The 21,989-nt window shown below is 42.7% G+C and overlaps 1 protein-coding gene across 2 annotated transcripts; it reads right to left on the bottom strand.

Moving 5' to 3' along the window:
- Positions 1-1,368: 1,368 nt before the first annotated feature.
- Positions 1,369-21,981, bottom strand: elp5 (elongator acetyltransferase complex subunit 5). 2 transcript variants are annotated; one of them, XM_061961185.2, is made up of 8 exons: positions 21,660-21,981; positions 21,531-21,588; positions 18,458-18,538; positions 9,815-10,029; positions 2,303-2,472; positions 2,145-2,228; positions 1,972-2,072; positions 1,369-1,905 (listed from the first exon to the last, which is right to left on the bottom strand). In XM_061961185.2, exons 1-8 carry the CDS (start codon positions 21,712-21,714, stop codon positions 1,797-1,799), a joined length of 873 nt encoding a protein of 290 aa, XP_061817169.1. In that variant the 5' UTR covers positions 21,715-21,981; the 3' UTR covers positions 1,369-1,796. The 2 variants fall into 2 exon arrangements, with proteins under 2 accessions (XP_061817169.1, XP_061817170.1); XM_061961186.2 differs by lacking the exon at positions 18,458-18,538.
- Positions 21,982-21,989: the final 8 nt, after the last annotated feature.

Raw genomic sequence — 21,989 nt, 5'->3', positions numbered from 1 at the left:
TTTATCATCAACAATACTTGTGAACAGTCATCGGATTTTGGATAGCATTCATTACCACGAAATGCTGAAGCACAGAATTTCGTAAAACGAGGCCCACCTGTACATCATATGCCACTAGACTTTTTTTTTTTTAGGCATTTTGCATTTTTTATGCATTGTTACAATGAATCGAAAAATATGAATATAACATAATATACATTTGCCAATTGATTTAATATACTTTACCTATATCCAGCATTGCCAGAGTCAAATATCCACCGGTTGGATGTCCATCGTCTGCTCCATTTGTATTGGCCGGATCCCTGTAGTCAGACTCCTGCATAAACTTCCATCTCCTGAATGATTGGTCACACAGCACAATGCCACAGATGTCGCAAATTTTGAGGGAGCATGCAGTTGGCGTGCTGACTGCAGGAATGTCCACTAGAGATGTTGCCCGTGAATTGAATGTTAATTTCTCTACCATAAGCGGACTCCAAAGACATTTCAGAGAACTTGGCAGTACATCCAACCAGCCTCATAACCGCAGACCACATGTAACCACACCAGCCCAGGACCTCCACATCCAGCAGGTGCATCTCCATGATCGTCTGGGACCAGCCACCCGGACAGCTGCTGCAACAAATTGTTTGCAAACTGAGAACCCGTGTCAGGGAAGCTAATCTGCATGCTCGTCGTCCTCATCAGGGTCTCGACCTGACAACAGTTCGTAGTCGTAACCGACTTGAGTAGGCAAATGCTCACATTCGATGGCATCTGGCACGTTGGGAGAGGTGTTCTCTTCACGGATGAATCCCGGTTTTCACTGTTCAGGGCAGATGGCAGACAGCGTGTGTGGCGTCGTGTGGGAGAGCGGTTTCCTGGTCTGCCCTGAGTAGTGAAAACCGGGATTCATCCGTGAAGAGAACATGGCCATGGTATGGGCAGGCGTATGTTAAGGACAACGAATGCAAGTGCATTTTATTGATGGTATTTTGAATGCACAAAGATACTGTGAGGAGATCCTGAGGCCCATTGTTGTACCTTTCATCCCTAACCATCCCCTCGTGTTGCAGCATGACAATGTACGGCCCCACGTTGCAAGGATCTGTACCAATTCCTGGAAGCTGAAAACATCCCAGTTCTTACATGGACCGCACACTCACCGGACATGTCACCCATTTAGCAACCAGAAACATACAAGTAAAGCACTGTAAAAGAAGATAGGACGACCCAGCCAATAGCCACACCTTTAGCCTGGCAGGAAAGCCCTGAGCAACAGTGGACCAGGCAGCCTTGTGTCAGGTTTCTGCGGTCTTCGATAATGAAATGTGAAACTTTTTTTTGTTTTATTTAAATGAGCGTAATCATACACAAAACTCTACACTGTAATGGACAAATATTATTTATTTGATAATTTTTCATGACAAGCGCCTCGATCCACTGACCGCACGTACTTGCTCCACAATATAAAACTTAAGTTCATCCGCCTCTGTTTCTTCTTCGTCTGGGTTTCTTATTCGTCTATGACATCCGTTGAATTTCCAGCCACTCGCAGGAGGATGGCCCCCTAAACTGGGATTCCACTCAACGATGAGGAATTATGAAAGAAGGTAATAGTAGCAAAAAATACCAATACACGGGCAGATGTATGGATAATTGTACTGATGTTAAATACCTGGACAGTTTGGTATAAACACATATTGTCACACTCCTATGAAAACCAGGTCACCCGAGAATGCCACTCAATGCACCGCAAACCAGTCCCGGAAGGTAGGCGGACATTTTGCGTCATCATGTCTTTGAAGAAAAGATTATCACACGTCAAGATCATCATCCGGATCTTCCTGGTCATAGTCGTCATTAGCGTCAGGCTCGTAGGTGATTCTTCCTCTTCCAGCGCCCGGGTTTAGCAGTGCTGCTTTCCTGTGACAGAGAAAATCACAGCTGGTCAGTCAGTCCGATGTTCGATAGTGACTTTGACCTATTTACTTCTGGTGACTGAAGACAAACGGAAGCGGTAGCTTCTCCTTAGCATTGCGCTCAGCGTCAGACAGCCTGAGGTTGAAGGTCAGATTGGCAGTCGGGTCAGTCTATGGGATAAATTTATAGTTGTCTCATCAGTCCGTGCATGTTTTTTGAAAAAAATATATTATTAATAGTACCTCCTGATCCTGCACCTGCACCGCATTGCTCGGTTTGCTCTGTCTGATGACTGTAAGATCCTCCTTTATGGTAAAAATCTCCTCCTAAAAAAAGAACACTTTTATTACCAAAGATATTGTCAAGAACAGAAACACTCACTATTCGTATTGTTACGCACGTCCTGCAAAACCTTCCCCGATTTCAAGCGCTTTGTTATCTTCGCCTCATTCCCGTTAGGGCCAGCGGCCACGGTGATGATAGATGTCGCCAAGTGACACAAACTTGCCGCTGTTCCCAACTGGTGCAAGTCAGAATGGAGGAGGGCAACAATGTTTCGTAAGACTCCTCCTAGTAGAGAACAACTTTATTTGAAAAAGTAATAGCAATAGTTTATTAATAGTTTGATATTCGCTCCAGTGGGGCCTCTAAAGTGTCATTCAGGATTTTGGCAAATCATAAAGGAAACCTAAAACAGTAGAAAAAAAACTTTTTAACTGCCGTCACTTAAAGGGGAACATTATCACCAGACCTATGTAAGCGTCAATATATACCTTGATGTTGCAGAAAAAAGACCATATATTTTTTAAACCGATTTCCGAACTCTAAATGGGTGAATTTTGGCGAATTAAACGCCTTTCTATTATTCGCTCTCGGAGCGATGACGTCACAATGTGACGTCACATCGGGAAGCAATCCGCCATTTTCTCACTTTCGTTGGTGTGTTGTCGGAGGGTGTAACAACACGAACAGGGACGGATTCAAGTTGCACCAGTGGCCCAAAGATGCGAAAGTGGCAAGAAATTGGACGAAATTTGTTCAAAATACGAGGCTGTGGGGAAAGCCGACGAAATGGTCAGTCGTTTGTTCCGCACACTCTACCGACGAAAGCTATGCTACGACAGAGATGGCTGGCAAGAATGTGTGGATATCCTGCGACACTCAAAGCAGATGCTGACATCAACTCCAAAACTGGACAGATCAGCTTTCAGGAAAAGAGAGCGGATGAGGGTATGTCTACAGAATATATTAATTGATGAAAACTTTATTCATTACTCGCGGTTTTACGTAAATTATTATACATAAACTGTGTTTACCAATAATTTAGCTTAAAAACATTTATTTTTTTCAATCTTTGAGTACATTCGGGTAGTTTTGTGTAATGCAGTATTTTGTGTCTATTTAGGTATGGTTAACCCGAGTGCTGAAATTGTGGAAAAATATATGTTCTTAGCGCGCCTGAAATGGGCTGTCTGCACTCTCAAAGTGCATGTTGTTGCCAAATGTATTTCATATGCTGTAAACCTAGTTCATAGTTGTTAGTTTCCTTTAAAGCCAAACAAACACATACCAATCGTTGGTTAGAAGGCGATCGCCGAATTCATCCTCGCTTTCTCCCGTGTCGCTGGCTGTCGTGTTGTTTTCGTCGGTTTCGCTTGCATACGGTTCAAACCGATATGGCTCAATAGCTTCAGTTTCTTCTTCAATTTCGTTTTCGCTACCTGCCTCCACACTACAACCATCCGTTTCAATACATGCGTAATCTGTTGAATCGCTTAAGCCGCTGAAATCCGAGTCTGAATCCGAGCTAATGTCGCTATACCTTGCTGTTCTATCCGCCCTGTTTGTTTGTATTGGCATCACTGTGTGACGTCACAGGAAAATGGACGGGTGTATATAACGATGGTTAAAATCAGGCCCTTTGAAGCTTTTTTAGGGATATTGCGTGATGGGTAAAATGTTGAAAAAAACTTCGAAAAATAAAATAAGCCACTGGGAACTGATTTTTAATGGTTTTAACCCTTCTGAAATTGTGATAATGTTCCCCTTTGAGACCTCAGCTCAGGAAGTATCCACGGGTGTGCTTTTTTTATGGGTTTTTTGTGATGCCACCGCAGAGGGGTGAACAAAGTTTCTAGGGCACCAAGCCTGGCATTGTAAACTCTAATACATTCATTTGTTTGGAGCAGGCTGCACAAATAAATCTGCCGCGGTGCTGTAATTACCTGATCCATTTGCAACAGGCATGAGCAAACATGACCATGCTCCTATAGCTTCACAACTCTTCTGAAAATGGAACGAAAACAACAAGGTAACGAACTGCCTTCAAAGTGTTTGAATGAGCGAACATCATTTTCTAACAATGGAGCATTTCTGATATTACCGTGAAATGCAATGTGGTCACTTATATGTCACTGGAGTTAGAGCTCAGAGTAACAGGTTAGTTTTAGATTTAAATAATAAATGGTGTGGCTGGATAAAACGTTTTTAAAGGGTATACTATACTATATACTACAGGTAAAAGCCAGTAAATTAGAATATTTTGAAAAACTTGATTTATTTCAGTAATTGCATTCAAAAGGTGTAACTTGTACATTATATTTATTCATTGCACACAGATTGATGCATTCAAATGTTTATTTCATTTAATTTTGATGATTTGAAGTGGCAACAAATGAAAATCCAAAATTCCGTGTGTCACAAAATTAGAATATTACTTAAGGCTAATACAAAAAAGGGATTTTTAGAAATGTTGGCCAACTGAAAAGTATGAAAATGAAAAATATGAGCATGTACAATACTCAATACTTGGTTGGAGCTCCTTTTGCCTCAATTACTGCGTTAATGCGGCGTGGCATGGAGTCGATGAGTTTCTGGCACTGCTCAGGTGTTATGAGAGCCCAGGTTGCTCTGATAGTGGCCTTCAACTCTTCTGCGTTTTTGGGTCTGGCATTCTGCATCTTCCTTTTCACAATACCCCACAGATTTTCTATGGGGCTAAGGTCAGGGGAGTTGGCGGGCCAATTTAGAACAGAAATACCATGGTCCGTAAACCAGGCACAGGTAGATTTTGCGCTGTGTGCAGGCGCCAAGTCCTGTTGGAACTTGAAATCTCCATCTCCATAGAGCAGGTCAGCAGCAGGAAGCATGAAGTGCTCTAAAACTTGCTGGTAGACGGCTGCGTTGACCCTGGATCTCAGGAAACAGAGTGGACCGACACCAGCAGATGACATGGCACCCCAAACCATCACTGATGGTGGAAACTTTACACTAGACTTCAGGCAACGTGAATCCTGTGCCTCTCCTGTCTTCCTCCAGACTCTGGGACCTCGATTTCTAAAGGAAATGCAAAATTTGCTTTCGTCAGAAAACATGACTTTGGACCACTCAGCAGCAGTCCAGCTGGTGTCGGTCCACTCTGTTTCCTGAGATCCAGGGTCAACGCAGCAGTCTACCAGCAAGTTTTAGAGCACTTCATGCTTCCTGCTGCTGACCTGCTCTATGGAGATGGAGATTTCAAGTTCCAACAGGACTTGGCGCCTGCACACAGCGCAAAATCTACCCGTGCCTGGTTTACGGACCATGGTATTTCTGTTCTAAATTGGCCCGCCAACTCCCCTGACCTTAGCCCCATAGAAAATCTGTGGGGTATTGTGAAAAGGAAGATGCAGAATGCCAGACCCAAAAACGCAGAAGAGTTGAAGGCCACTATCAGAGCAACCTGGGCTCTCATAACACCTGAGCAGTGCCAGAAACTCATCGACTCCATGCCACGCCGCATTAACGCAGTAATTGAGGCAAAAGGAGCTCCAACCAAGTATTGAGTATTGTACATGCTCATATTTTTCATTTTCATACTTTTCAGTTGGCCAACATTTCTAAAAATCCCTTTTCTGTATTAGCCTTACACAATATACTAATTTTGTGACACACGGAATTTTGGATTTTCATTTGTTGCCACTTCAAATCATCAAAATTAAATGAAATAAACATTTGAATGCATCAGTCTGTGTGCAATTAATAAATATAATGTACAAGTTACACCTTTTGAATGCAATTACTGAAATAAATAAAGTTTTTCAAAATATTCTAATTTACTGGCTTTTACCTGTATATATAAAGGGTAGACTATTTGAGGTTATCAGGTATTTTTGTAAACCGGTTGTTTAAAAAAAAGAAAAGTAAAATGTCTATATTTTGGGAAAAACTGCTGTAGAATAGGAAATTAATGACTTTCAGCACACGCCATTTTGCGCCGTTTCAATCATTACCGTTTATCGTGACCTTTCCATTTCACACATTTGTTTCTTATTTTACTCACTATTGTCCCACACGTCATTCTGCTTTCCTACATTTGCAGTTTTATTGCTAATTACATCATCCCACCACTGCCAAAAGTAGATCGTAGTCCTGTGGGAAACACCATTACCTGTACATGTTTTGCTTTTTCTTTGGCTTTTTTGTGACGCTACCATAAAACACATTTTTCGTTAAAAATACGTCTGATGCATGTTGTCATGCGAGATGACTAACTCGTTAGTGCTTTTTCTTTGATGTTACTATTGGGGTTGTAAAAGATAAACCAATACAACTAGACATCTGTTTTGACAAGTGAGCCATTCCATTGTGTCGGTAGCAGCCCCCTTAATCCATAAGAATCAGATGCTTATTTCTCGAGAAATTGAGTGTAGGAACATCGCGCGCAATTGGAAATCAGTTGATGTTTTTTGTCTTTAAACACATATATTAAGGCGCATGCTCTGTTAGCTTACGCGACTGAAGACAAGAATGGATGTAAATACATGCACCGGTTGTTGTGCCAGACTAGCATCCAGTTGACAGTTTATCTTGAAAACAAGGCAAGTGCCAAGGCTGATGGCAAAATGATTCACACAATTGCTCTGCTGGCGTACATGATTGAAGACCAGAATGGATGTAGAAAGCAACAGCGGACGGAAAACCCGAAAAAACCTATGCCATTTTTAAAGAAATGCAGAGCAGCTGAACATGATATTTACTTTTTCTCGAAGGACAAGACTTCTGTTCTTTTTTAGTTAGGGTTATAGTGTCAGAGTATTTCCAACAAGCATACAATTACAAAATGATACATCATATGTTTCCAGTTTGTCACTACAGAATGTCTGTAGGAAGAAGCAGAGCTTATTTCATCTTCTCCCTTGTCACTAAAGCTTTTTTTCTTTCATCTCTTCGTTTTCCCATCTTTTAGTTTTTGCGTAGATTATCATGTTTTGGTTTTCCCCTGTTGTTTCTTTCTGCCCCGCACTCATGCCATGGACAGATCATTAAGACCATTGAATGAGGAAGGGCTACAACATGGGTGGGCGGGACTTTGAGGCCTCTGTAGCCTCCCATTGGGCCAGTTTGCCAAATAGCCTGGACAGACTAAGCCCACCAATCGCCACCTTTCTGTCGCTGTTGTGTGTCGGGGGAGGGAGTTGCAGCGGGTCGCGAATGACCAAAGATCGTTTATTGAGAAAGGATGCTCCACCGCACAGTGGTTTACAGCGTACACAAGTATGTTTGCAGTCAGTTATATCATTTTCTTTTTGTCACTTAAAATAACACAGGGGGACATGAACCCAGTGTCTTTAATGGTAGTTACGGTCATGGTTACCACAACAGATTACCAACTGTTAAATCATCACGCAAGATATCAGTTCAAGTAGTGTGGGTAAACAATATAATGAGAAACCGCTGTAAAATTCCAGACAGTTAGTAATACCCCTTACATTTTTAATTACTGAAAAATCGTCATTTATGAATGCATTTTAGGCAACCATGCTTACTTCCTAGAAACGGAGTCGCAGAAATGCGGGTGCATGAGAATGAGCGCCGTTTGGCTTTATAAAACATGGCAGCAACTACACGTACCTTGCTCTGAAGATTTCCCCTTTGAGTAAACGTAGCTAATCGCTTCGTTTTATTTAATTTCACTCGCTTCCACTTCTGTGGTGTTTCGATGCCGTTGGGGGTGGGGGCCGAAGCTACGTGACACGGGAGTATACACCAGCGCACTGCTGTTATTAGATGGTAGGGCTGGGCGATATACCGGTACTATAGTTAATACTAAAGATGTCCGATAATGGCTTTTTTGCCAATATCCGATATTGTCCAACTCTTAATTACCGATTCTGATATCAACCGATACCGATATATATAGTCGTGGAATTAACACATTATTATGCCTAATTTTGTTGTGATGCCCCGCTGGATGCATTAAACAATGTTACACGGTGCAGACTTCTCGACTCCGGGGTTATGCAATGCTTTGGATAGCGACTGCTTTTGGCGATTGGTGAGTGACTACAGCTTTATTTACACATGCCAGGGCTGTACGGTGGGAGCCATTCAGTCACATTTGCGACTAAAAATAGGTTGTGCGAGTACTGGGAAAAAAAGCATCACACGTGCGAATGCAGACTTTATCCTTTAATTATCGTATTGCTCCTGAAATAAATCCACCCAAATTTGATCAAACTAGAGTAAAATGTTTGAAATAAACTTAAACCATGACGGTTAGCAAAATGGACAACTGATTGACGTCGAGGTGTCACTGATCACTCTGTGTGTGCTGACAGCTGTGTGTGTGTGTGTGTGTGTGTGTGTGTGTGTCTCTCTCTCACTCCTGCACCGCAATGCACAGAGGAGAGTGGGGCAGTAGCTGTAGCGGGGCTGTGTGTGAGCTCAAAGTCTTGCTACATGCAAGAAAGCAAGGTCTTGGTTGGAGAAACTGGTCAGAAAAAGACAAGATTTTTTCCACCACCTCAAGACTTGACATAAACTGCCCTACGCGCGAGTAACTACGAGGGTCGCGGGTAATATTGGTCAACATATCACTGATTGAAGTGACAAACTTGCCATCCAAATAATACCGCGTTTGTTGACAAGAACATACAGCCATGGAAGCACATTCAATCTATTAAGCAGACGTAACACAAACTAGTGAAAGATTCAAATGAGCTGCTGTCAAGAGTTGACAAACTGCTGCTGCTAGCCTGCAATGCTAACAAAACGGCTCAAGCTATGCCTTTGACTCACACCGAGCATTGGACTGGTTAACGTCACACATCACTAGGCAACAGGCACCGCCTTTTAAAAGGCACACACTCAAAGAAACTTAACTGCATTATGTCAGATATTTGAAGTTTTGTTTTCTTTTAAGTAACAAATGAATTACTTTACATAGAAATTAATTATATTTATTAAATAGTAATTTAGTTAGTAATTCAATTACTTTTTTGTAATGTAACAAGTAACTATAATCAATGACTTTTTCAAAGTAATTTTTAGAAGGCAGCCTGTCACACAGTATCATGAAGCATTTGGCAGATTGGTGTTCGTAGCTAACATCTTTGTGTGTACGTCCTATAATAATGTTTACCTATAAAAACACCATTGTTAATTTAATGTTGTCGCTGACCTTTAAACATGTCGTCTTAAACCAGGGCACTTTATTTCACATTTTGTTCTTTTGTGTTTTTGTTAGCAGAAGAATTGAGCATAAGTAAATGTTTTTAAAGAAAATTTAAGATTATATTTGACTCTTCTCATATTATTTCCAAGGCTTTTTCTTCTTTCTTATCTCAAAACACCTCTTCAGTTGGGATCCTATTATACAAAAACCTGCTTTTCTTACTTGTTGGTTCCCGATTAGTGATCTAATAGTTAAGACTGTCAAAATAGCCGTTAGTTGTAGCCCTGAACTCTGCAAGTCGCTTTCTTTTTCATTGTCTTTTTTTGGTAATGCATCCTAGGTTTTTACGCATTACGTCCCGAGACAACAGTAAACCTATGAACCTGTTTGCCTATTCTTTGGCTTTAAACAACAACAACGCCACCTCCAAATGTTTCCGTTAAACACAAATCCTTATTAGTCGCTGTTGTGAAATACCTCTTTTAAGCTGCTGGAGGGTCTGGCAGACAGCAGGCGTGCTATGGTGTCTCAGAATCCATGAAAGCGAGTCGATGACGAGTATAGCTGGTCTGAGTTGTGATGACTGCTTGACACGACCCGTTACTTCCTCCGAACAGAAGCGATCCACCGTAAAAGCGGTGCCGCCCCCGGTCCAGCCAAGGGGGTCGCTGTGACCATCATGAAAGTGGACCCTAAAACGGCAGAAAAAGAAGTAGAAATGATCATCAGTTATTCTTCAGGATAATGTTAAATGTGTAGAACATACAACTAAAAAAGTGTTTATCAATCAATATATTTATTTTATGAGACAAAGTTTGTCTATGACAAGAAAAATGTTACAGGAATAGAGTAATAATAACAATAATAATAATAATAATAATTAGGGATGGGAAGATTAACCATTTTGCATTGAACCGCTGACATGCAAGATTTGACCAAGATCCGGACCATAAGGGCACACCGGATTATAAAGCGCGCTGCCGATGAATGGTTTATTTTTATTTTTTTCTAAATGTAAAACACTTCCTTGTGGTCTACATAACATGTAATAGTGGTTCTTTGGTCAAAATGTTGCATAGATTATGTTTTACAGATCATCTTCAAGCCGCTTTCTGACAGTCGCTTCCAGATGCGCCGTTTTGTGGGCGGTCTTATTTACGTGGGTCACATTCGGCAGTGTCTTCCCCCGTCATCTTTGTTGTAGCGGTGTAGCGTGCAAAGACGGGAGTGTAAGAAGTGTCAAAAGATGGAGCTAACTGTTTCAATGACATGCAGACTTTACTTAAATCAATAACAGAGCAGCGTCTCCTCATCCGGAAACAACACCGGAAATGTGTCCCGTAAAAAACCGTCCGACCGGAACTCTCTAATAACTAAAGTTCTTTGGGTGAATAATGTAAACTCACTACGCAGGTATGTTTTAGCGCTTTCATGGCTCGAAGACCTCGATGAAGAACACAAACCAAGGACCCAGATTTCCCTCGCCCGGACGCGGGTCACCGGGGCCCCCCTCTGGAGCCAGGCCCGGAGGTGGGGCACGATGGCGAGCGCTTGGTGGCCGGGCCTGTCCCCATGGGGCCCGGCCGGGCTCAGCCCGAAGAGGCAACGTGTGTCCCCCCTCCAATGGGCTCACCACCCATAGCAGGGGCCATAGAGGTCGGGTGCAGTGTGAGCTGGGCGGCAGCCGAGGGCAGGGCACTTGGCGGTCCGATCCTCGGCTACATAAGCTGGCTCTTGGGACGTGGAACGTCACTTCGCTGGGGGGGAAGGAGCCTGAGCTAGTGCGTGAGGTGGAGAAGTTCCGGCTAGATATAGTCGGACTCACTTCGACGCACAGCAAGGGCTCTGGAACCACTTCTCTTGAGAGGGGCTGGACTCTCTTCCACTCTGGCGTTGCCGGCAGTGAGAGGCGACGGGCTGGGGTGGCAATTCTTGTTGCCCCTCGGCTCAAAGCCTGCACGTTGGAGTTCAACCCGGTGGACGAGAGGGTAGCTTCCCTCTGCCTTCGGGTGGGGGGGGACGGGTCCTGACTGTTGTTTGCGTTTACGCGCCAAACAGCAGCTCAGAGTACCCACCCTTTTTGGATTCACTCGAGGGAGTACTGGAGAGTGCTCCCCCGGGTGATTCCCTCGTTCTACTGGGGGACTTCAACGCTCATGTTGGCAGCGACAGTGAAACCTGGAGAGGAGTGATTGGGAAGAATGGCCGCCCGGATCTGAACCCGAGTGGTGTTCTGTTATTGGACTTTTGTGCTCGTCACAGATTGTCGATAACAAACACCATGTTTAAACATAAGGGTGTCCATATGTGCACTTGGCACCAGGACACCCTAGGCCGCAGTTCCATGATCGACTTTGTAGTTGTGTCATCGGATTTGCGGCCTCATGTTTTGGACACTCGGGTGAAGAGAGGGGCGGAGCTTTCTACCGATCAACACCTGGTGGTGAGTTGGCTGCGATGGTGGGGGAGGATGCCGGACAGACCTGGCAGGCCCAAATGCATTGTGAGGGTTTGCTGGGAACGCCTGGCAGAGTCTCCTGTCAGAGAGAGTTTCAATTCCCACCTCCGGAAGAACTTTGAATATGTCACGAGGGAGGTGCTGGACATTGAGTCCGAGTGGACAATGTTCCGTACCTCTATTGTCGAGGCGGCCGATTGGAGCTGTGGCCGCAAGGTAGTTGGTGCCTGTCGTGACGGTAATCCTAGAACCCGTTGGTGGACGCCGGCGGTGAGGGATGCCGTCAGGCTGAAGAAGGAGTCCTATCGGGTTCTTTTGGCTCATGGGACTCCTGAGGCAGCAGACAGGTACCGACAGGCCAAGCGGTGTGCAGCTTCAGCGGTCGCGGAGGCAAAAACTCGGACATGGGAGGAGTTCGGGGAGGCCATGGAAAAAGACTTCCGGACGGCTTCGAAGCAATTCTGGACCACCATCCGCCGCCTCAGGAAGGGGAAGCAGTGCAGTGTCAACACCGTGTATGGTGGGGATGGTGCTCTGCTGACCTCGACTGCGGATGTTGTGGATCGGTGGAGGGAATACTTCGAAGACCTCCTCAATCCTACCAGCACGTCTTCCTATAAGGAAGCAGGGCCTGGGGAATCTGTGGTGGGCTCTCCTATTTCTGGGCCTGAGGTTGCCGAGGTAGTTAAAAAGCTCCTCGGTGGCAAGGCCCCAGGGGTGGATGAGATCCGCCCGGAGTTCCTTAAGGCTCTGGATGTTGTGGGGCTGTCTTGGTTGACAAGACTCTGCAACATTGCGTGGACATCGGGGGTGGTACCTCTGGATTGGCAGACCGGGGTGGTGGTTCCTCTCTTTAAGAAGGGGAACCGGAGGGTGTGTTCCAACTATCGTGGGATCACACTCCTCAGCCTTCCCGGTAAGGTCTATTCAGGTGTACTGGAGAGGAGGCTACGCCGGATAGTCGAACCTCGGATTCAGGAGGAACAGTGTGGTTTTCGTCCTGGTCGTGGAACTGTGGACCAGCTCTATACTCTCGGCAGGGTCCTTGAGGGTGCATGGGAGTTTGCCCAACCAGTCTACATGTGCTTTGTGGACTTGGAGAAGGCATTCGACCGTGTACCCCGGGAAGTCCTGTGGGGAGTGCTCAGAGAGTATGGGGTAACGGACTGTCTTATTGTGGCAGTTCGCTCCCTGTATAATCAGTGTCAGAGCTTGGTCCGCATTGCCGGCAGTAAGTCGGACACATTTCCAGTGAGGGTTGGACTCCGCCAAGGCTGCCCTTTGTCACCGATTCTGTTCATAACCTTTATGGACAGAATTTCTAGGCGCAGTCAGGGCGTTGAGGGGATCTGGTTTGGTGGCTGCAGGATTAGGTCACTGCTATTTGCAGATGATGTGGTCCTGATGGCTTCCTCCGGCCAAGATCTTCAGCTCTCACTGGATCGGTTCGCAGCCGAGTGTGAAGCGACTGGGATGGGAATCAGCACCTCCAAGTCCGAGTCCATGGTTCTCTCCCGGAAAAGGGTGGAGTGCCATCTCCGGGTTGGGGAGGAGATCTTGCCCCAAGTGGAGGAGTTCAAGTACCTCGGAGTCTTGTTCACGAGTGGGGGAAGAGTGGATCGTGAGATCGACAGGCGGATCGGTGCGGCGTCTTCAGTAATGCGGACGCTGTATCGATCCGTTGTGGTGAAGAAGGAGCTGAGCCGGAAGGCAAAGCTCTCGATTTACCGGTCGATCTACGTTCCCATCCTCACCTATGGTCATGACCGAAAGGACAAGATCACGGGTACAAGCGGCCGAAATGAGTTTCCTCCTCCGAGTGGCGGGGCTCTCCCTTAGAGATAGGGTGAGAAGCTCTGTCATTCGGGGGGAGCTCAAAGTAAAGCCGCTGCTCCTCCACATCGAGAGGAGCCAGATGAGGTGGTTCGGGCATCTGGTCAGGATGCCACCCGAACGCCTCCCTAGGAAGGTGTTTCGGGCACGTCCGACCGGTAGGAGGCCACGGGGAAGACCCAGGACACGCTGGGAAGACTATCTCTCCCGGCTGGCCTGGGAACGCCTTGGGATCCCCCGGGAGGAGCTGGACGAAGTGGCTGGGGAGAGGGAAGTCTGGGCTTCCCTGCTTAAGCTGCTGCCCCCGCGACCCGACCTCGGATAAGCGGAAGAAGATGGATGGATGGATGGATGGATGAATGGTTTATTTTTATTTTTTTCTAAATGTAAAACACTTCCTTGTGGTCTACATAACATGTAATAGTGGTTCTTTGGTCAAAATGTTGCATAGATTATGTTTTACAGATCATCTTCAAGCCGCTTTCTGACAGTCGCTTCCAGATGCGCCGTTTTGTGGGCGGTCTTATTTACGTGGGTCACATTCGGCAGTGTCTTCCCCCGTCATCTTTGTTGTAGCGGTGTAGCGTGCAAAGACGGGAGTGTAAGAAGTGTCAAAAGATGGAGCTAACTGTTTCAATGACATGCAGACTTTACTTAAATCAATAACGGAGCAGCGTCTCCTCATCCGGAAACAACAACACCGGAAATGTGTCCCGTGAAAAACCGTCGGACCGGAACTCTCTAATAACTAAAGTTCTTTGGGTGAATAATGTAAACTCACTACGCAGGTATGTTTTAGCGCTTTCATGGCGAGTTTACTGACAGATATAAGAACTTTACACTACTTTATATTACAAATGGCAACAGCGGAGGATGAATGTCCCATAACAAGAAGAGAGAAAAAGAAGAAGCTTATCGACTATGGCGTCGGCACGGACTGCAATATTTCAGGATTTATGCAGATCCCAAATACAGATTAGCAGGTACCAGAAGGTAAGAAAAGTTGCTTTTGCATAATATTGCGAAACATAACGCCAGATAATATGTTTTAACTTATACACAGAATTATATTATATACAGAATTATTCCGTACATTAGGCGCACCGAGTTATAAGGCGCACGGTCGAGTTTTGAAGAAAAAAAATATTTTAAGTGCTCCTTATAGTCCGGAAAATAAGGTATACTAACCAAAAATACAAAAACACAACTAACCTTATAACTAATTCAAAACGACGACATGTAATCAACATATACAAAGCAGATTTGAATTGTGATGCCTCATGAGCAAGATGTGAATCGTATCTAATCAAAGTGCCAATTGATGAAGTGGTATCTTTAATATGTATCTGAACGTTGCTTTAGAGCTGCAACTAACAAATATTTTGAGAGTCGACTAGTCATCGACTTTATTCATCAACGAATCGGATTACAAAGCGTACACATATTTAGTGGCTCTAATTTAACTCTCAACTTTTGAATTCAGCTTGAGTTATCTTTAGGCATGTGCTTACTAACAACCTTGAAGACTAATTCATAAATATTTATTTATACTGTAACTATGCTGTTTACATTTTTTTTTAATAATTATTGAACTTTTTTCCATTTAAAAAGGAAGAACAGGAAACGTGCTAAAAATAAATAATCTATGATTTCTTCATGTTAAAAAAATAATAGCAGCAATACAAACAACAACCAAACACCAAAACTAACTTTCTACAAGCATTTTGTGATCAGCGCCTAATGTATGAGTGGGATTGACGTTGGTTATTGTGCCTTTCTTCATTGCACTGTAAATTGACGCTGTTTACACCTCAACTTCATGACAAACAATTACTTGAATTTATTTATACAAAGTTTAGTTGGCAGACTTTGGCTAAAATTTTTTATTTTTCACACACTTCTTTCACTAGCTTGCAAGATAACAAGCTAACTATTTTACCGAGTTGAGATCACTTCCTCCAGAGGTCCGACGTTACCCCACTTTAAATTCTCCCGAATCACAGATGTAGTGTCATAAAAACAAGACCTGCTTTGCAAAATGTGCAAGGTATTCAAGTCTTTAACAAGAATAGGAGGAACTGTTCTCACACTTCACATGTTTTCAACCGCAATTGGGTTGCGAGTGGCGGCACTGATTTGCGTCCCTCTGGAAAAACACAAGTGATGATGTCTCGACTATTGTCGACAGATGAATTTGTTGGCGCCAAATGTTATTGTCCATATTTGTCATCGATGAATCGTTGCGCCCCCATGTTGCTTGTGTATCAAGATATACAGTGGTACCTCAATTAACCTCCACCTACAAGTACATCTCTCTGCCTTTTGCTATGCTTTAAGATGCGAGCATTAATTTGAGTCACGAAAATGTTGCGTGATCCCTACTGTTTAACTACTGCAGTATCTTGTAACAAACATTTCCACCATTTTTGATTGAGGTAATATATGCTGACAACTGTAATTTTGTTCATATCTATAATTGTGTTTACTAGAGGTGTAACAGTACAGGTAACCCAAGCTAAGGTCCGTACCTGGTTTGGACTATGGTTTTGCTTCTTTTTCGGTACGTTTTGTGAGGTAAAGAGAACAACTTTTTTTCCTCTCAAAGTTATTTTGTTTGTCATTGTAGCCGAGATAGGCTCCACCGCCCCCCGCGACCCCAAAGGGAATAAGCGGTAGAAAATGGATGGATGGATGGATCAAAAAGTGCATTCTGGAGTAAGCAAAGTATCAGTGGTGTACTGAATACTATAAGACTTGTTTCATTTACTAAACAACACTTTCAAATGGTACAATTTTATTTGTATTCTTTAATGACTTGTATACGTACGTCAGTGCTTCTGGTATCGATTTATATCAGCTAGAATGTTGTGTTGCGGTGAAAGTCAAGTAAAAATTAGATGGCTGGTGGCAATCATTGGTGTCCATATTCCATACAGTATTAGCAAAACCAAAACAAACAAACCCGACAAAATAAGGCTGCCGGGACAGGAACAAAAGTCTCGTCAGCATGGGGGCGTGGTAAGGAGGGCTTCATTTGCCTCCTACAACGCCGCCTCTCAAAATTAACCCTTTTTTGGAGGCAGCCAAAAAAAAGAATTTCAGCATTCAGACAAGTTAGATTGTGGCTAAATCCTTCAAATTTGTCATAATCAGAGGCAACTTTTGGCATACAGAAAAACTGCAAAGATTAGTAAAAATTTAACTATTTAAAAAATAAGAAGTTAGAGCTAAATAAAACATTCAGAAATCTGAAAGTATTACAGTTGGACAGACACTACCTGTGAGATATAAATACATATTATTTTTCAATAATTATGTAATTTATAGAAAATGGTTTTATCCTTACATAAGCATGTGAAATGTAATCATTATTCAACTTACTGTGTTATCATAATAAATATATCCAGGCTGAATTGAAATAATCTCAGCTTGTAGGACATACATGTCATTTATTTTCAATTATTTGAATAATGTTCAAGTCATGACATCAGATTAACTGACTGATACATAAATAAAAAGTTAAAACATATAGTACCATAGGTTACCAACAAAAATGTCTTCAAAACTATGATTTTTTTTACTAAAATAATGTTGCAATATTTTAACATGCCACTCTATGGAAATAACATTATTGTCTGAATATCAAAATTGAAAAATACTAAAAAAAAATTACCTATGATTTTAAAATAGTATTATGTTAGTTACAAAATAAGGGAGAGGAATTTATGCATTTACTACATTAATTCAGTTTTAGCGCATATTTCCCTACTTACCAGCAAGAACACTGAGGAGACGTTTCAGTGATGAAAGCGGCAACTCCTTTCTTCCATCCCAACATTACGGCAGCATAAAGTGCAGTTTGCGTCATTTTCCCCTTTTCTTGAGCGGCTACTTATTCATGGATAGGCTTTGGAATATTCTGCAGGGAATACCTGTAATTTTCTTTTTGGTTTAAGACTCGTTTGCGATTTTTCTCCAGCTGATTCCAAGACGTCCATCCGGCGGTGGGGCTATAAATAGCCTCTCGTGCAGCATACGGATTCGCTCGACAGGAAGTTATCAGAGCAGTGCTGATTGTAATTGGTTCTTTCGCGATTTCACCAATAAACATTTTTTAAAGGATTTTTAAGTTAATAATTTTTAATGGAAAACCGTAGTTTTTACCACAGCAGTCGTGAACCGGAATAGATTATCAAAAACCATACTCATTATGGGAAAACCGTAGTTGTTGGCAGGTATGAGACAGCAATGTGTACATGCAAGTGAGGTATGATCTTTGTAACTGGGATAGACATTAAGGAGTCTTTTAGTTGCTGGCGATCAGTGGAATTTAGCATTTCACGGCACCAGCTTCTACTGTAGCTGGTGATTAATGAAGCTACCTGCCTGAAAAACGAGCAGTATCACAAGTCCGCAAGCTTATCGAATTGCAGTTATCAATATTGTTTTTATAAAAATGTTGATTTCAAACGGTAATACTAACTGTTGGGAGTTTTAACATGGTAACCATTACATCCCTAGTTTGTGCGCTCTTGTTACATCTAAACTACACAAAGTTGATGCTAATTGACTAGTATGTTCTCTTTATTTCTAAATGCAAATCGATAGAGCACCAAATCGTTAAGCAGAATAGAAAATGGAATCGGAAAAATCTTAAATATATTCCCAGCCCGAGAGAATAATGTCCATTTTACAATGAATTAAATAATTTTAGAAAAATACAATCCTAATATTAAAAAAATATATATATATGCAAGTACAGTCATACTATTATGATATAAAAATCTTGACTTCACAGAAATAAAACAATTTGTAATAAGGAAATATACCTTTCAAAGGGTAAACCTTTCAAGCCTTCTTTCATTTCATCTTCACTACTCTCAAAGCTGAGGACATGGACAACTTCATCCCTAAAAAAACAACAACATTCAATTACATACATACCAACTGTATACATACATTAATAAATATAGACTGTCAATAAGTTGTATTCATAAGACGTCACGTCCGGCTCATTAAATATGCGAGGCCAGAAGTGGTGGTCAAGAGAGCGTCTGTTGTTAAAGCGTTCTGGGTGGAATTTTGCCTTTCTCGAAGAAAATGCCTTATGCTTGCGTTGTTTGAGTCTGTTGGAACCGTTCAAATCGCAAAAAGAATAATACAAGTTTCTTCAGAGTTCCTCAAAAAGTAATCAAGAAGGGCAAAAGAGTGCAAGATTTTATTTACTAAGTGAAGAAGGGGGAAACACACGAGTTTGCAGTGACTTCTTCGTTTGATATACTTTTAACATTTAGTATTTCTCACTTAGGTATTGTCGTGATATTTTTGTATTTCATCTTGTTTCAGAGTCTCGGCGAGTCTCAATAAAATAAAGCGAATGTGAGCAAAACCTAAAGGAGTTAAGGTTTTACCAAAGCCAGCAATCATTAAGAAAACTTTCAGCACATACACAACTTTAAAGGCCTACTGAAACCCTCTACTACCGACCACGCAGTCTGATAGTTTATATATCAATGATGAAATCTTAACATTGCAACACATGCCAATACGGCCGGGTTAGCTTACTAAAGTGCAATTTTAAATTCTGCGCGAAATATCCTGCTGAAAACGTCTCGGTATGATGACGCCTGCGCGTGACGTCACGAATTGTAGAGGACATTTTGGGACAGCATGGTGGCCAGCTATTAAGTCGTCTGTTTTCATTGCAAAATTCCACAGTATTCTGGACAACTGTGTTGGTGAATCTTTTGCAATTTGTTCAATGAACAATGGAGACAGCAAAGTAGAAAGCTGTAGGTGGGAAGCGGTGTATTGCGGCAGGTGTTGTGCCGGATAACGCACCCCCGCCGTAGAATGCACCCCCTGACTGTTGTGCCGGATAACACAGCCAGTGTTTCATTGTTTACATTCCCGAAAGGTGACAGTCAAGCTTTACCATTGGCCTGTGGAGAACTGGGACAACAGAGACTCTTACCAGGAGGACTTTGAGTTGGATACGCAGACGCGGTACCGTGAGTACGCATACAGCTGCGGCTTCCAAACATTTGATCGCTTGCCTGTACGTGCGTGCCGCTATGTGCATGTCACGTACGTAACTTTGGGACTTTGGGGATATATATGTGCCGTATGAACTTTGGGGAGGTGAACGGTACTTTGGGCTATGGGATTGAGTGTGTTGTGCAGGTGTTTGAGTTGTATTGGCAGGTTATATGGACGGGAGGGGGGAGGTGTTTGTTATGCGGGATTAATTTGTGGCATATTAAATATATAAAATAATATTTACACTCGGCATCGCAAGTTGAATCATAAAAGTAAAACCTTACCTGAGGGGTGTCAAACATACGGCCCGAGGGCCGGTACAAGCCCACGAACAGATTTTATCCGGCGAGTATAAAAATTAACCTGAAATTTTGGAATGAAAGTAACAGCTGTTCTAAATGTGTCCACTGGATGTCGCAATAGCAATTATTTGTATCTTTGTAGATGATGCTACATATGTACAAAATAAACTACCATATTTTCTGCACTATAAGGCGTGCCTAAAAACCTCCAATTTCCTCAAAAGCTGACAGTGCGCCTTATAATCCGGTGCGCCTTATATATGGACCAATATTGAGCCACAACAGGTCTCGCAACTGCGGTAACTACGCCGACTTAATTTTCCCCCTTCTGCGGCTGCTTACCGTAGAAGAAGAAGCGCTTCTTCTTCTACGGGGGAAAATGAAGTCGGCGGCTGCTTACCGTAGAAGAAGAACTTCTTCTTCCACGGGGGAAAATGAAGTAGGCGGCTGCTAATTCTACAGCTTAGGTCTCGCAACTTCATTTACCCCCGTAGAAGAACTTCTTCTTCTACGGGGGAAAATTAAGTCCCATAGTTGCGAAACCTAAACTTTATGTAAAGACCCAAAAATGGCTCCTATTAAGAGACACGCTTACGTCGCAGAGTTTAAACTCAAGGCGATCAGTCACGCAGTAGAACACCGGAATAGAGCAGCAGCGAGAGAATTTAACATTAACGAATCAATGGTGCCGAAATGTGGAGGAAGCAACATGATGACCTGCGCCAAGTAAAGAAGACTAAACAGAGTTTCAGAGGTAACAAAGCGAGATGGCTACAGTTGGGAGGACAAACTCGAACAGTGGGTTGTTGAACAGAGAGTAGTAAGTAGAAGTGTCAGTACAATCACTATTTGTTTTGTTGACATTCCCTTTAGCGCAGCTCCATCTAACGGATGCATAACGTAACCCCAGCCTCTACTGTAGCGTCTATTCTATGCGCCTTATAATGCGGTGAGCCTTTTATATGAACAAAGTTTTAAAATAGGCCATTCATTGAAGGCGCGCTTTATAATCCGGTGCGTCTTATAGTGCAGAAAATACGGTACATGATGTTTTAGTACATCATTCGAGGAAAATAATCAAACTTCAGAAATAAAATCCTGTAATTTGAATTTGATATAATTTTTTTATCTTGATGGATTGAAAATTAACACCAATAAGTTGACTGATGAACATTATCACATAATGTATTCAGAAAATATAAATAACGACAAATAAAGTATATATACTAATAGCCGCAACAGGTAAAAAAACCCCCAAAAAACCAACATTATTTGTACAATTTCAGAATGTGCTTGTTCTATTTTTAAACAAAGAAAACAATCTGCATTTGTCTTTATTTCTAAGTTATTGTGCCGTGATCTTACCTGTCCGGCCCACTTGGGAGTGGATTTTTCTCCATGTGGCCCCCGATCTAAAATGAGTTTGACACCCCTGATATAGACAGTGTGTCGTATTGACAGATTATTTCTTTGTTAGCGAGCACATTTACAAAAATGTGTGAGGAATCAAGTGTCGCCCACCCACACAAATGCAGTACATAGAACTACAGTACACACAAACCTGATCGCAGCCTTGATGAAGCTCCATAGAAGCCGCCGTCCTGAACAACTGCAGGAATCTTTAAAGTACAACGTTGTTTTATTTGCCTTTCTTGTAGTTTGATGAAACAACAACAGGCATTCCCATTACCTTGTATTAAAAGCAACCATCCGGCGTCTGTTCCATATATTAATTCATGCAACATGGTGCTAGCTACTTAAATTAAACTAGCAATTAACATACGATTATTCTTTCCTTTAACTTCCTAAACACGACGAACTGCGTGAGATTGTTCAATACTTATCTTTCTCACACTTGAGGCATGTCATTAATCATCCCAAATAAATGTAGTTTCTTGCCCAAAAGCAACACCCAGCATTTAGCTTTATGGCGAGGCGAAGCTCGGGTTGTCAATGCCGAGTCCATTCCCCAGCGTTTGAACTTCAAGGGAAATGTAGTCCTTTAGTGTGGAGACCTTGT

Source organism: Nerophis lumbriciformis, linkage group LG05 (assembly GCF_033978685.3).
Source record: "Nerophis lumbriciformis linkage group LG05, RoL_Nlum_v2.1, whole genome shotgun sequence".
In the NCBI taxonomy this organism is placed as follows: domain Eukaryota; kingdom Metazoa; phylum Chordata; class Actinopteri; order Syngnathiformes; family Syngnathidae; genus Nerophis; species Nerophis lumbriciformis.
The sequence above is the reverse complement of the archived record's forward strand: the minus strand, read 5'-3'. Positions and strand labels throughout refer to the sequence as shown.

Excerpts from the sequence above, each read along its gene's own strand:
- elp5 (XM_061961185.2), bottom strand. The coding sequence starts at position 21,714 with ATGTTGCATGAATTAATATATGGAACAGACGCCGGATGGTTGCTTTTA. Across the intron at positions 18,539-21,530 it reads TTCATCAAGGCTGCGATCAG|GGATGAAGTTGTCCATGTCC; the intron begins GTTTGTGTGTAC and ends TTGTTTTTTTAG. Across the intron at positions 2,473-9,814 it reads CCTCCAGCAGCTTAAAAGAG|GAGGAGTCTTACGAAACATT; the intron begins GTATTTCACAAC and ends GTTCTCTACTAG.